The sequence below is a fragment of the Theropithecus gelada genome, chromosome 10 (genome assembly GCF_003255815.1).
Source record: "Theropithecus gelada isolate Dixy chromosome 10, Tgel_1.0, whole genome shotgun sequence".
NCBI lineage: Eukaryota > Metazoa > Chordata > Mammalia > Primates > Cercopithecidae > Theropithecus > Theropithecus gelada.
The window spans coordinates 21,325,493-21,341,463 of NC_037678.1; the positions used below are offsets into that span (position 1 = coordinate 21,325,493).

Genomic DNA, 15,971 nt, shown 5'->3' on the forward strand with positions numbered 1-15,971 from the left:
TGGCCCACTGCAGGCTGCCCTAGGCCCTGTTGGCCCTCGTGATGCACCTCTATGGCTCCAGGGTCAAGAGACAGCGCTAGGCAGGTGACAAGAGTGGGCACCAGCACGAGAAGCAGCCGGGGAGCCCAGCCTGAACTCAACTGTGGGAGGAAGGGCAGAGACCAGGGTCCCCTGGCAATGTCCCTGTGCCTCCCTGCTCCCCATTCCCAGGACCCCTGCAGAGTTTTCTGGAATAGTGGAAGCATCCACTCACCCACCTCCCTTTCCTCCACAGTCTCCAACATTTCATCCCAGCAATACCCAGGGAGGCAGACTCTTATCATCCTGACCACTTCCCAGGCGAGGACACTGAGGCTGAATGTGGGGGAGCCCGGGCTGCTGCGGGCACACACAGCAGCTTGGTGCCTTTTAGTGATGGTGCCTTTCCCTCCGAGTGGGCAGGAGAAGAATGCCTCCTGGAGTGCAGCGCCCCGAAGCCCAGGGCCCTTGCACAATGACTTGCACAAGGCACGGGAAGTCCCCGGCCCAAGGCCATGCAGCTGGTGTGCGGCAAAGCTGGCAAAGCTGGCCCGGCCCAGGAAGCCTCAGGTATCCCATACCCACGCTGGGACCTGAAGGCCCCGCAGAGGGAGCTGGCCTAGCTCCATTGCCTGGCTCATGCCCCTGCCTTAGCATCAGCAGAGCCCCCAGCCCTTGGCCTAGCTCCTGGAGTCACGGCCTCCAGCAGCTAGATTCAAGGGCATGGGTGCTGTCCCCACCTGTCCTCTCCCTCACCTGCTCCTTGAAAGCCCCAGAGACCAGGAAGGTCTGCCCTTGGGAGGGGAGCCAGGGACAGAATGGCCTTTGTCTGGGGAGGCCCTGCCTGGGCCCAGGCGGCCCCCATGCCCCGGGGATTCAGCCCTCCCCTCCACAGCTCCTCTGTGATCTCCTTGGCAGCTGCCCCTCCTGGCTGGCCCTCCTGCCCCTCGGCCCCACCTGCCTTCCCCTCTCCCTCCCACCAGCGACAAGAGGGTGCTATTCCTGGCTCCCCTTCAAACGTCCGTCCACCGCTCCAGCTTCCCACATCGGCCCTGTGGCTGCCTCTCTGCAGGGGTGTTTGGCATGGGGCATCTTGGCACACCCTCTAGCCACTCGGTTTCTCCCCGACTTCACTGGGTACTCCTCTACCCCATGTCAGAACCTGCCAGACCTCTCCCCACTGCGTGGTGAGTTTTGAACACCATCCTCATGGCTGTGTGCCTCTGGACACTCCACTCCACCTCACTGGACCTCAGTCACCCTATCTGTGAACTGGGCTGTTGAGGGTCCCCGGGAGGTGAGGTGCGCAAATCTCCCAAGAAACACCTGTGAGCTATGGCTTCTGAAAGCACCATGTTCCTTCGAGTCAGAGGCTACATTTTCGCACATTTGTGTTTTTGGAATTGGGGTATGTCCTGAGACTGACGTTCTCGTTCATGTGCTGCTTTGGGGGCCGTGAATGCTTCTGTCCCTTGAGCTGTCTCTGAGCCTGGTTCTCAGGATGATTCTGGGCCAGCCCATCCTCTTTAGCGCCATGCTTGAAAACACAGCCCTTGGTGTTCAATAATCTGCTGCTCATGGGTTCAGCCAGGCAGTGAGGGTGGGAGGGGTCTGGGCTGCTCAGCAGTGGGGCAGGTGCCTGGAGGAGAGGAGAGGGTTCTGCAGGGGAGAGTGTGGCCAGGTTCCTGAGAGGCCCAGGCTGCCTCCTCTGTGCCCCTGCAGGGTGCTCAGCCCTGAGCCACCCAGAGGTACACACAGTGAAGGCAGGTGGAGTGAGAGAAGTCCCTGAGCCTGGGACACGCTCCGCACACAAGGGGCCCAGCCAAGCCCTCGCATCCCTGGAGCCTGGGGAGCGGGTGGAGACTACAGCCTGGCAGACAGACAGAGGTGTGTGCCCCTCCCCTTCCTGAGCTCAGTTTCCTCATCTGTAGGATAGGTAAAACCATTCTTACCTCTCTGACCCATGAACTGACTAAAATGGTTCTCTGCTTCCCTGTAATGTCTGTTACCGTGTCACACGGAAATGTCTGGATGGGCTTTCCCCGAGTGTGGAGGAAAGACTTAGGATGGCATGACTTAAAATGTGAGCTATGCAGCATGTATAAAATTCTTCTGGGGGTCCTGAGAGTCTCCCAAGAGGCAAGCGGTCACTGTGGGGGGCAGTGGTGGACAACAAGCACTGACTGTGTTTGAGCCGGGCTCTGTGCAGCTAGCCCCAGCAGGCATGGTACTATGCATGACTCTCTAACAGTTCATGGCTCCATGCACCTGCAGGGAGGCACCTGGCCTGCTGTCGCGGGGCTCTGGGAGCCAGCCGGGCGGTCCTACCTTCCTCGCAGCTCATTCCCGAGTGCCCAGGGCAGCACCTCCACTCACGGGCAGTCACTGTCTTGTACATCACCTTGTATGTGGGTCTCACCACAGTTCTGTAGCTGAAAGAGTCCCCAGGTGGCCCAGCTGAGACAGGGTCCTCCACGACCTCTCCCACTGCCCTGAATACCCATGGGAACAAACCCAGAACCCCCAGGATCCTCTGCTGCCTCCAGCTCCCTTTGGAGGCTCTCTCCTCCTGCATTTTGGGATTCAGCCCTTCCATTCCCCCACCACCTTGCCACAGGGATCAGAGATTGGATACCAGCTGGACAGGAAGACTCTGCAGGTTGGGCTGGCCTGAGCCCAGCAGTGAATACTCACTGAGTAAAGGAATGCAAGCAATGGTGTATCCCTCCCCCAGGAAGCCCTCCAGCGTGCTTCAACAGCACAGGGAATAGGCTGAGAATGGTGTCAGCTGATGCTACCTTTGCTCCACCCACCCTGGGGTCCAGTCTTCCCCTACACTCCCCATGGAGTCCCCCCACCAGGCCTTTGCCCAAACTGTGCCTCCACCTAGAATGCCATCAGCTCCTTCTCCACCTCATTTACCTGCTCCCCGGACAGCTCATGGGCCAGGGGCAGTTCTGCAGCACTCGCTGAAGGTAGGTGCCATTCTGCACATGGCATGAGATGGTGCGGGTCACCACATAGGAGCACCAGTTCCTGAAACAGACCCAAAGAGAGGATACTCAGGTACCATGCAGGGTCCTCTGCTGGGGACTCTGGGAGGATGGGTGAAGATGCCCGTGTTCTCTTCAAGAGCCCTGAATCCCCAGGCAGAGAGACCCCCTGAGCTTGCAAAGTCATTTGGGCCCAAATGGCTGGTGGGAGTCTCTGTGGCTGAGGGGTGGATGTCATGGCCCTGGGGGTGGGGCCGTGCTGAGCACTCCTGGTAGATCTTGAGGAATGAACAGCAGGGGAAAGATGGAAGTGGGCCATCTTCCCCTGAGCTCTCCTCCCCAGCTTCTCTCCTCTCCAACTTTGACCCATCCAGGCCACTATCACTGCCTGGCTCTTGCCTGGACAACTGCAGAGAGTGGCCTCTCCATCTGCTCCTCGGTCCCTCCCTAGAGGGAATGTCACAGAATGGAAACCTGCCTACATCCTTGCCTTGCCTACCCAACTCCCCAGCCCTCAGGATTTCCTGTGCCCACACCTGCCACAGGCCTTTGCTGGTGCTGGGCCCTCTGCCTGCTTCTCCCTGTGGCACTTCCTACCTTCAAAGCCCGGATGTGACGTGGCCTATTCCTTCCATCCTTTCCCATTTCCACCCTGCCCTGAGCAATTCCAGTGGTGCCCTGCCCTGGCTCCCGCAGCATCTGCACACCTGTCACGCTGAATTAAGCCGCCAATTCATGCCTGCCCACTCCGCCAGCATGCAAGAGGAGAGGCCCTGTCTCACTCATCCCCATGTCCCCATTGTGGGACGGCTGGGTTGTGTAATCAATGCCCCAAGCCCAGAGGACTGACTTCTCCAAATACCAACTAATAATCAGAATGCACTGCACATATTGAGCACTTACTGTATGTTAAGGGTATTCACACTATCTTCTAATGGTGAGGGAGGAAGGTAGGAAGGTACCCCCACCTTATTTTTACAGAGGGGAAACTGAGGCTTGGGGAGGTGAAGACAACTGCTCATGTCACAGCTGGTGCATAGAGGAGCCAGATTTGAACCCAGCAACATGGATGGCCTAGCCCAGCCTCTGACTCCATCCCAGAGTCTCAGCTTCCGTCTCCTCATCTCCTTGAGCCACGGTCTGTGGCTCTGTGAAGACCCTGGCCTGGGAACCTGCTGACCCCAGGCTTGAGGGCAGGAAGAAAGTCTGGGAGGGGTGGGGGACCCAGGCTGAGAAGGGTCACCTGAAACCTTCCCTCCTTCTCCAGCCCCTGCGAAAAGCACAGGGCCTGTGACCCTGTGCAGGGCTGAGGGCTGCTGAGCACCTGGAATGTCCCAGCCATCACAGAGATTCCCATGCCAAGCATAGTGCAGCCGCCGCTCGCTGCAGCCCTGCCCCCACCCCAGACCACCAGAAGGAGAAACTCCTGGGCCAGGACCAGGCAACTAACTCAATTTAGGGCTCTGTGGAATTCCCTTCATCTGTCTGTGCCACACCAGAATCAGTGCCGGAAGAGGAAACAACCTAGGTACAGCCCTGGAGGTGGGCTGGGAGAAGGGATGGTTCGGTTTGGCCCATGAAGCAGGAGAAGCTCCACAGAGCCCTCGGCCAGCCGTCCCATGCAGACGTGACAGGTGCCTGCTGTGGCACCAACAGAAATGGCACAAAACTGGGAACAGCCTAAACAGCTATGGAGCCACCAGACACGGGAAACCAGATGCTGTAACAAAGCCCGAGGTCTCCACGTGCTGACCTGAGACCCAGTTATCACCCCTGGTTACAGGGAGAAAAAAGCAAAGACCAATGGATATACAGTGATTGCATTTCTATTACATTAAGAGAGAGGCAGAAAGTCAACTATTTATACATGCGGGCACATGTACAGATATGTGCATACAAAGTGAGAAAAAGATGATGCTCTTTTCTCAAACTGCCACCTCTGGGAGCAAGGAGGGCTTTCCATCTGCTCTGTCTCCTACACAAACCATAGCTATGTTTATCATGCTTGCTGCACGCCAGGAGCTGTGCCCAGAGCCTTCACGTGTTAGCTCAGTTGATTCTCATACTCTATTAAAAAGCCACTTTAGGCCGGACACGGTGGCTCATGCCTGTAATCCCACCACTTTGGCAGGCCGAGATGGGTGGATCACCTGAGGTTAGGAGTTTGACCAGCCTGGGCAATATGGTGAAACCCTGTCTCTACTAAAAATATAAAAAATTAGCCAGGTGTGGTGGTGGGCGCCTGTAATCCCAGCTACTCAGGAGGCTGAGGCAGGAGAATTGCTTGAATCTGGGAGGCGGAGGTGGCAGTAAGTTGAGATCGTACCATTGCATTCCAGCCTGGGCAAAGAGCGAGACTCTGTCTCAAAACAAACAAACAAAAAAAACCCAGCCACTATACAGATGGGAAGACTGAGACCCTGGGGTCTAGGACTTGCCCCAGGAACCCACGATGGGCGACACAGTCAGGGTTGGAACTCAAGTCCCTCTGGCTCCAGAGCTCGCACTCTCAACCCCAGGCTACAAGTGTTTCTCCTAATGAGTAGGTGAAGATTTCAGCCCTTTTGGAGGCTGAGGCAAGGAGGATCGCTTGAGGCCAAGAGTTCAAGACCAGCCTGGGCAACATGGTGAGAACCCCATCTCTATAAAAAAATTTTTTACAACTAAAAAAAAGGTCGGGCGCAGTGGCTCATGCCTGTAATCCCAGCACTTTGGCAGGCCAAGGCAGGTGGATCACTTGAAGATCAGGATTTCAAGACCAGCCTAGGCAACATGGCAAAACCCCGTCTCTACTAAAAATACAAAAGTTAGCTGGGCGTCGTAATGTGCACCTATAATCTCAGCTACTTAGGAGGCTGAAGCAGGAGAATCGTTTGAACCCGGGAGGCAGAGGTTGCAGTGAGCCCAGATGGCACCACTGCACTCCAGCCTGGACAGCAGAGCGAGACTGTCTCAAAACAGAAAACCAACCAACAAACAAAAAAACCAGAGCTGTGGTTTTGAACCTGTTAGGGTTGAATATGGAGGGGGGGGCATAAGCCCCTTTAGAAAATTGCTATGAATCGTGGCTCCTGTCCAGAAATATGCATAAAACTTGGTGTATAGGTTAAGGGGATTCAGAGGCTCCTTGGAGCCTATGTGACACTCACTAGGCTGGCCCAGGGGCTTCACGAGTGAAAGAGGGAGGGAAGAAGAGGACAATCTGGGCAGAGGACAGTCGGAAGCTCTGGAGACAGGAAAGGGCCCCTGGACACAGAATGAATGCACTATGCCAGTGAGCAGACAATCGCAAGCACACAGTACCTGTGCACACAAATGCACGCACACACATGAACTCACAGGCACACAGGGGCAAATATGCATTGCAATGAGCACGTGCACACAGACACACATAGGCATATGTACACACAATGCATGGACACACGCACGCTCATGCACACGCACACAGATCCACACACAGATACATACATGCACACACATGTGCACATAGGGCAAATACGCACTGCAGTGAGCACGTGCACACAGACACACATAGGCATATGTACACACAATGCATGGACACACGGGCCTCCATGTGCACACACAGATCCACATAAACACACAGCTACATACCCGTACACAAACGCACACAGACAGGCTAAGGCAAATCCAGCAGGACACTTAATCACAGAAATGACCGTCCTCCCTGCACACAAATCCATACCTGCAGATACAGGGCTCTGTGCCCTCATACATTCACATACACACACACTCATCGGCTCTGTCACACGGACACAGACAGACCAAAGCAGGCCCAGAAGGGCACACAGTCACAGTCAAATCTCCTCCCTGCAAATGCGTTCACATTTGCACACACACTGACACACCCGCACATGCACACACACACGCATGCCGTCTCACATGGACGCAGATAGGCTGAAGTTGTGATCTCTGGACATGTCCACACAGGGCCCTGCAGTGCACATGTGGGCACACGTGTACACACACACATACACTCCTCTCACATGTACACAAACAGGTGAAGGCAGGCCCAGCAGGGCACTGTTGGCCATCTTACCACACATATCTATACAGGCACGCACAGAGCCATTTGCCCTCACACACACACGTGGACAACAGCCCTCACATGCCCTGTCCCCAGACTAGGCCGGGAGAGGTGGGCCTGTGATGGTCCACAATAGCCAGAGCTGTCCTTCTTTTTACCAGGGGGTAGCTAGAGAAAAAAAAAACAATATTTTTCCTGCTTCCTTAATTAAAATCTCCACCATTGGTGCGTGAGTGCAGTCACAGCTACTTTGGAGGCTGAGGTGAGAGGATCGCTTCAGCTCAGGAGTTTGAGGTTGCAATGAGCTATAATCATGCCACTGCACTACAGCCTGGGCAATAGAGTGACATATCGTCTCTTAAAAAAAAATCTTGGCTGGGCGTAGTGGCTCACGCCTGTAATCCCAACACTTTGGGAGGCTGAGGCTGGCGGATCACCTGAGGTCGGGAGTTTGAGACCAGCCTGACCAACATGGAGAAACCCCGTCTCTACTAAAAATACAAAATTAGTCAGGCGTTGTGGCTCATGCCTGTAATCTCAGCTACTCGGGAGGCCGAGGCAGGAGAATCGCTTGAACCCAGGAGGCAGAGGTTGCAGTGAGCCGAGATCGTGCCATTGCACTCCAGCCTGGGCAACAGGAGTGAGACTCCATCTCAAAAATAAAAAAATAAAAAAAAATAACCATGTAGGTCCCTGCCTGGTTGCCACAATCTGGACTGTGCTTGAATCCTCTCTTTAGGAGACATGGAGCTGGTGGCCGGCTAGCCAGACCTTTTGGACAGGAGAGGACACTCATGCCAGGTGGAGTTCAAGTTCAGCCCCTTGCCCCCTCCACCTGGGGATCACTAATAACCACCCCATCCCCCAGCTTGAGGACCCCAGCCCCAGGACTCCTAGCATCAGCCTGAGCTCCTCCACAGGGTCCTAGCCTGGCCCTGCCACCCTCCCGCTCCCCTATCCACCTTCCAGAGGTAGCAGGAGGCTCTTTCTAAAGTGCAGACCTAAGGTTGCCAACACCCACTGTGGGGTTCGCAGCCCACCATGACTCCCTATAGCCCTGCAAGCACCGTTTTCACTTTTTTTTTTTTAGATGGAGTCTCGCTCTGTCGCCCAGGCTCGAGTGAAGTGGCACAATCTCGGCTCACTGCAACCACCACCTTCCAGGTTCAAGTAATTCTCCTGCCTCAGCCTCCCAAGTAGCTGGGATTATAGGCACTTGCCACCACGCCCGGCTAATTTTTGCATTTTTAGTAGAGACGGAGTTTCGCCATATTGGCCAGGCTGGTCTCAAACTCCTGACTTCAGGTGATCCGCCTGCCTCGGCCTCCCAAAGTGCTGGGATTACGGGCGTGAGACACCTCGCCCGGCATGTCCTTCACTTTTTATTCTGCTAGCCTCTCATGCACACTCATGCAGCCCCTTCTCCCATCTCTGATCTTAGCATATGAAGGTCCCTCTGCCTGGAAAGCCCCTCCCTCTTGCCCCAGCAAATTCTTATTCATCCTTCGGGTCTCAGCCCTCAGGCCTACACAGGGGTTGGCCATCACCCATTAGCCACTCACAATAGCCCTGGGCTTTACTCACGAAGGTGCTGGAGGAGGGCATGAGCTGGGACCAAGTTTGTGTAGGGCTCAGCCTGAGGACGCTCAGTGATGTTTGTTGAATGACTGAATGATGGAGAATAGGCAGCAGCTCTGGGCAGAACAGTCGGGACCCAAGATGGGTTCCACAGATGAAGTGACCCATCCCCATGTGCTCCATTCCTGCAGCCCCTGGGGGCTTCCTTCCCTGGGGTGTCATCATTGATAAGCTGCCCAAGAGCTGGATGAGGCTGGGCAGTGGGGTGGGTGAGGGCAGGGGCTGGGAAGAGGCGGCACTTCCCTCCTGGGCCCACCACTTCTGTCCACTCAGCACCTCCAGGTCCCCAGAGGCCTCCAGAAGGGGAGAAACAGGCCAGACCAGCTCAGCCTGGCACCGGCCACCCCCACAAGGGCCCCCCACCTATACCCACACTCCACCCCCTGCCACGAGGGGCCCAGGGGACTTTGTCTACGTAGGGCCCAGGGCTGCGATCCGGAACAGTGATAGGGGCTAATTGCAGGAGGCAGCCAAGCGGGCCTGGGGCCAAGGGCCGTGATGAAAAAGAGAAGAAAGAAAGGACCAGGCGGGTGGGGGTGCTGTGATGAGAGCCAGAGCCCCGCAGTGGGGGCGAAGTTCCAGCCCTGGCTCTACTGCTTCCTAAGTCGGTGACCTTGGACAAGGCCCTGACCCTTTCTGGACCTCATTTTGTCCATCTGCAAATGGGGACAGCAGAATTTCCTCCAGTGGGGTAAGCTTCACTCAAAACCCTTAGCACAGCACTAACAGCTATTGTTCATTCCTGTTCCTGGACTGAGGGGCTCAGGCCCACACATGGGCGCCACACCCAGCAGCTGTGGTCCAGGGGCTTCCCTGGGGCTTGGGGACACCAGCACAGTACCTTCTTCACAAGGTCTTCCCCTTGGAATAGGGATTATCAGGTTCTACATTTTACAGAGGGGGAAACTGAGGCTCCAAGAGAAAGCACCTACCCGGGTTACTCCTGTGGGCATCAGCTGGGATTGGAGCCCCCTGGAGAGAGGCTGGGGCAGATCCCTTCCATTTTAGAGCCCTCCATTCTCCCTGATCCTAGGATTTGCCTAAAGGAGGCCGGCACTGCAGGGGCGAGAGGTCTGGGCTGGTGAAAGCTTGAATCCTCAGCTGAAATGCTGAGATAAGTGGTTAAAGGACGCGGGCTCCAGGCTTGGAAGGACCTCAGCAGGGCAGGAAGCAGCTCCACGAGCAGGGGCAAGCCAAGGCAGCTCTGCATAGCCCTTGGGCACCCCGGTTCCGGGGGTCTCCAAGTGTCACCACATTCCTGGGGCTGGGGGCGGCCCCCTGGATGCCTTCCCAGGCCAACCCCTCCCCAGGACAAAGCCTCTTTTCTGCCTCTGGTCCCTTGGCTGCCAAGGGGTGCCTGGGGTGCTGGGGTGTGCGTGGCAGGATGGCTGACAGGGCATGACATCCCCATGCTGTCTCCAGCAACGCGGGGATGGGGCCACAAGTGGAGGTCCTGGTAGGCCACAGACTCCTCAAGCTCCAGGTCCCTACCCCCATGTGACATGACTGATAGCAGGAACCACTGCAGGTAAGGCCTGGTACTGGCCCTTCCCATGAGGAAAGAAGGAAACTGAGAGCAAAACTGAGACCTAGGGCCAGGAAGTGACCCACTTGAGGTCACACATCAAGCCTGTACCAGCACGGAATTCTGTCTCCATTTTGTCCAAGCCTGGAGCCCCTAACTCCTAATCATGACTACAAACCTTTCCTGGTGCCCCCAAGCCAACAATCTCTTTCCCTCTTCCAGGAGGGCTGCTGGGTAGAAAAAGCCACTGGATTTGGAAATTGACTGGTCTGGATTGAGGTGCCACTTTTCCTCTGTAGGCCTCAGCCTCCTTATCTGTACAATGGGTGCAATAGTATTGCCAACAGGGCTTTTGGAATGCTCAGGCTACTGTGATGGGCTTCTGTCAACACATGGAGTGACAGTCTCCAGTGACCACCAGATACCTGGTTATAGCCACCATCCTGCTCCCACTCAGGAGACCCTGGAAGGTGAGGAGCCCAGGCTGGGAAGCCCTGTCTTGAACTGACTGCAGAGCAGTCTGGGCCTTAAGCTGTGCTACCATCATCCTGAGCCTGACAGTGGGATTTCTGAGTTAATAGTCTTTCTCCTCTTAGCATCTGGGATTCTGGCGGCTCACATCCATGCTCTGGGCAGGTCATGTTCCCTCTCTGAGCCTCATCTTCCTCCTCTAAGAAACAGAATCATAAAAAGCACACCTTCAAGCAGCTGGGAAGATTCTGGAGCTGATGAATGCAGGTAATGGGGCCGACTCAGGCTAACTGTGGTCTGCACACGATAGGTGGTGGCTGTGACATCCACCACACGTCCACCCCTGTCTCAGACAACTGCTCTTCTGGCCTCTGATGCTTCAACCACCTCCATCCTCCAGCCCTGCCCATGTCAACCGCTCTTGCTAGCCCAGCAGGGGCATGCTGGCCCCTGACCACTGGGAAAGGAGAATTTCTGAAAAGAATTAAAGAATTGAGGCCATAGGGGGTGGGGGCCGTGCAGGCCTTTGAAAGGGATGAAAAGGCCTGGAGAGGCCTGGCTACTCCACATTGTCTGCCTTGGACAACGGCGGCTGGCCTTTAAGAGGGGACCCTGGCAGGGGTTGCAGTCAGGACAGAGGCCAGGGCAGGTTCAAACACTGTCATCAAGGACAGAAAGGCAGATTTGCAACCCAGCTCTTCAATGAATAGCCCATGAGTCTAAAAGATGATGCCAATTCTCTAGGGTCTCGGTTTGCTTCTCTGTTGAATGGGGACAGTTTTCCCTACCTCATTCAGTCCTTGAAGGATTGATGAGGACACTACATACAATAATGGGCCCCACCATGTCAGGTTCTGGGAGCTCCTCCGTAAAGGCCAGCGGGGAGGAAGTTCCCAGCCACTAGGAGAGCAGCAGGAAGACGGTGCTCCCTCTTTTCTCTGCCCAAAATGCCAGGTCCCTGGGGAGCCTCCACACTGACCCACTGGGCTGTGAGACTCCACCCCAATCCCTCCTCCGAGGGAGATAAATAGCCTGGGTACAAAACTAAAACAAAAACAAACAACAAACAAACAAAAAACAGGAACAGAGCAAAGGGCAGGGGGGTCCACGAAGGGTCGGCTACGGGGTGTCATGGGCCTTTCCCAAGTGCAGGGGGAGGGGCCCTACGGACAGGGGGACAGAAGGGCCAGGGCTTCGCCCTCGTTGCGCCCCTTCCTCCTCCTCTCCGGCTCCGGGGTTGAAAGGGAGGGAGTAGGGGAGACAGGCAGCTCCAACACATGGAGTAGGGGACCCCGCACTCGCGGGAGCCTCAGCCGGACCCTGCCCTCACCCGGGCCGGCACTGAGCCTAGGGACTGGATCGCTCTCCCGATCCCGGCCCTGCCCGGAGGTGGGGACGTGTGCGCGCCGGGACCCCCGGCCAGCGGGGTGCAAAGGCGCGGGGAGCCCTTACCTGCGTCCGGAGAACGGGGCTGCCCCGATGCTCCACGCAGCGCCGCCTCCCGGGAGCAGGAGCCCGAGGCAGAGCAGCGCCCAAGCCCGCGGGCCGCCCATGCTGCACCAGGCGCCCTCCGCGCGCGGCCCCTCGCTGTCGCCGCCCCTAGCCTGTCCTCCCCGCCCGCCTGCCCGCGCCGCCAGCCGCCCCGGACGCGCGGAGCCCGGTTCCCAGCGCCGCGGCCGGAGGGCGGGCAGGAGGCGGGCGGGGGCTGGGGCGCTCGCTCCCGGCCTCGCCCGGCCCCTCGGCGAGGCCCCCCGCCCCCTGCGCCGTCGCTGCCAACCCGGAAGGAGCCCGGAGGGGCCCGGGCGCCCCAGCCAGGAGGCCCGCCAGGTGTCCACCTGAGCCCCACACCCTGCGCCGCAGGGCCCTTTTGGGGGCGGGGTGCCAGCTCCGGGGTGTCCTCCCACTAGTTGTAGACTGGGAAACAGGCCCGGGCCACGGTCCCAGACGCAACCGGGACCCAAACCCGCCTCGCCTGAGTGAATGATATCAGCGACTCATCCTTTTTTAACACCTTTGCAGGATCCAGCCCTCCAAGGAAAGCTTCCTGAGCAGTGCGTGCCATGTGTACTGGGCACCTCACGGCGGCCACTTCGCATCCTGTCTCAAGTGAATCTTCAAGCCACTCTGCTGGAACTGGGTGCAATATTCCCATTTTACAGAAGAGAAAACTGAGGCCCAGACACTCACAGTCTCCCTAGAAGGAGATCTGGGTGGACCCCATCAACAGACCAATAAGCAGGGTCTGTTCTTATTCTCATTTTACAGATAGAGAAACTGAGCCACAGAGAGGCGCTGTCATTTACCTGAAGCACCGTGGCAGGAGTTTGGCAGAGCCAGGATTTGTACCCAGATCACCTGACTTTGGAGAGTACCAGCTCTTAACCACAGCACTTTGGTCAAAGCCTTGATTTCACCATATGTAACAAGGTAAGAATTGGTGTTGTGTGGTTTCCTCATCTGGGGTACATGGATGGGCTTCTGGGGGAAGGGCTCCGCATCCCACAAAGGTATATGTAAGCGTAGTGTGTGTATGCAGGGGTACATGTTTGTGTGGTATGTTAGAGAGGACCCAGACTCCCATTTCCCAGGACAGTCTCTAACCCCACCTTCTGCCTGCATCGATGGACAGTAATTAGGCCTGGGCTGGGGAAGCCCTTGCCCAGCTTGGCTCTTTCCTGTTATGGCTTGTCCAGACCCATGGTCCCTTCTAGAAACACTCCCCAGAAAGGATCTGCCAGTCACTGGATTGCCCCTCCTGGACTCACCAGGGGCAGGCAGCATAGGCCACCATAGGCAGGCAGGCAGGATGGGGATCCATCACCAGTGTGTCCACATAGAGAAAGCTGATGCCGTCTCAAGGGACAGGTAGTGAGAGCTGTTTTCAAACCCTGCCTCTACTACTTCTGCTCCAGTTAGCTCAGGCAAGTCCTGCCCCTCTCGGAGCCTCAGTGTTTCTTTTGCAGGGAGGACAGTTGTACATTCCTTACAGGAGTGTGGGAAGGATTGAGATATGGTAATGGCCTGTCGCCCCCTCTCCTCTACTACACATGGTCCCCCAAGAGCTCCCACTTCCTCCAATGACATCACCATGGTGCCAATGTTGCCCCCTTGGGGAGCTGTTGCCTTCCTTTTCACATGAAAATTTGGGGCATCTCCTGTGCCATCTCTCTGACCTCCAAGAAACGCAGCTTCATACCTCTCTGGTTAGCCCTTGTTTTTGACACAGCTAGATCAATGACTTAACACCTTGGATAATTCGTCACTCCTGAGGAGCGATGCCCCCAAGAGGATGCCAGACCTGTCTGAAAACCCAATCAAGGGACCCAGATAAAAACCCATCACCCCACGGGGTGCTTTGAGCTGTTTAGGAAGCTCAAACATGCAGCTGTTTAACACATAGCTGTTTAGGAAGGAGAAGCACTGGATAATGTCTTAGAGGGACTGAGAGGTGTCTGGGATGCCAGATAGGTGCCAGAGAATGAGGAGGCACTGCTAGGTCTGTTTGCAACATGTCCAAGATGCTCCTGCGATTAATGGCATCCACATTTCTTTCTCTCTTTTTTTTTTTTTTTGAGACAGAGTCTCACTCTGTCGCCCGGGCTGCAGTGCAGCGGCGCATCTCAGCTCACTGGAAGCTCCGCCTCCTGAGTTCACGCCATTCTCCTGCCTCAGCCTCCCGAGTAGCTGGGACTACAGGCGCCTGCCACCACGCCTGGCTAATTTTTTATATTTTTAGTAGAGATGGGGTTTCGCCATGTTAGCCAGGATGGTCTCGATCTCCTGACCTCGTGATCCGCCTGTCTCAGCCTCCCAAAGTGCTGGGATTACAGGTGTGAGCCACTGCGCCTGGCCTATGGCATCCACATTTCTTAACCAATGCCATCAAACTAGTGGCAGACTCAGGCCTCTGCAGAATTTTCCCAGCAAGAGACTCTCCTGGTAAAAGCTGTTCTCAACATTTTCACATCAGAGAGGGGCCTGTCCTTGCTGAGCCTGGGATTCCCAGGTCCAGGGTATTTATTTATCACTAAAGACTGACCTTGTGGCTGTGTGACCTAATGGTTACCACCCCACAAGCCCTGTGACCCACAGGCCTGGGTGTCAATTCCAGAGCAACCTCTGGGAGCTGTGTGACCTGAGACAAGTCACTTCCCTTCTCTGAGTCTCATTTCTTTGCCTGAAAAAACAAGCCATGGGACTTTTTTTTTTTTTTTTTTTTTTTTTGAGACAGGGTCTCACATTGTCACCCAGGCTGGAGTGCAGTGGCTCATTGCAGCCTCAACCTCCTGGGCTCAAGTGATTCTCCTGCCTCAGCCTCCTGATTAGCTAGGACTACAGGTGTGTGACAGCACATCTGGCTCATTTTTAATATTTTTTGTAGAAACGGGGTCTTGCTCCGTTGCTTAGGCTGGTCTCGAACTCCTGGCCTCAAGCAACCCTCCCACATGGGACTTTTTAAGGTCCCTCTGGCTTAAGAGTCTGAGCTTCTGGGAAAGTGTGAAAGCTTCAGGCCTCCCTTCGGTGGCCCTGGGGCACAGCTGAAGCCCCCATTTAAGGGCTCACTTTCCTGTTGGATGACAGCCTGCTTTCTGGTCAGTTGAGTGGAAAGACAGGAAATGCCGTGGGGGTCTGGGGTTTTGATTATTTGAGGTTTCAATGTTTGCTGAAACTGAGAGGAGAGGGGCCAGCTGGCTTGAGGTCTCAGGGCCTGTCCCTGTGGCGGGGCCTCCCCCCTGGGGGCCTGGTCCTTTTCACTGCCAAGACCAGACCACAACCTCCAGTAACGACAGCAGCTTCCGTTCCCCAGCGCTGACTGTGTGCCAGGCGCTGTGCTAAGCATTTTGCTTATATTGTCTGCTGCGATCCTCTCTGCCACCCGGAAGGCAGCCTTATTGTCCCCAGGTGTGGGGCTCATGGCTAGTGAGTGATGGGTGCCTGCCTATGAGTTTACCCACCAGACCACACTGCCACCCACCAGCTGAGCCCTGAAGTGGGGCTTCTTTGGGGTAAAAGATAACTTGGCTCACATATGGGGTCCCATCTTGGGGCTGATGAGGCCAGAGAGAATGCATGGACACATACCCAGACCTGGACCCACACCCATGGGGACCACACCGGGACACACACAGACACCCTCCCAGGGCAGGCCATGGGATCTGGGAAACACAGCCTGTCTGGGGCGGATTCACTGACGCATCCACCCTGGCCTAGTCCAAACAGGAAATGTTTTATCCTCTTAACAAACAACCTGGGCTGCAGCCTCCTTCCCCTGTGAAGTCCC

General features: G+C 56.1%; 1 protein-coding gene across 2 annotated transcripts in view; it reads right to left on the reverse strand.

The window, feature by feature from the left end:
• The window catches only part of EMID1 (EMI domain containing 1), a 53,496-nt gene extending 41,075 nt beyond the window's left edge, over positions 1–12,421 (reverse strand). Inside the window, exons 1-3 of one of the 2 annotated variants that reach the window (XM_025399466.1) lie at positions 12,143–12,421; positions 2,941–3,054; positions 2,347–2,450 (exon numbers count right to left, since the gene is read on the reverse strand). In XM_025399466.1, coding sequence (XP_025255251.1) covers positions 2,347–2,450; positions 2,941–3,054; positions 12,143–12,243 — 319 coding nt within the window. In that variant the 5' untranslated portion in view covers positions 12,244–12,421. The remainder of the gene's footprint in view (positions 1–2,346; positions 2,451–2,940; positions 3,055–12,142) is intronic. The other variant, XM_025399467.1, reaches the window with a different exon arrangement.
• Between the last annotated feature and the right edge of the window lie 3,550 nt (positions 12,422–15,971).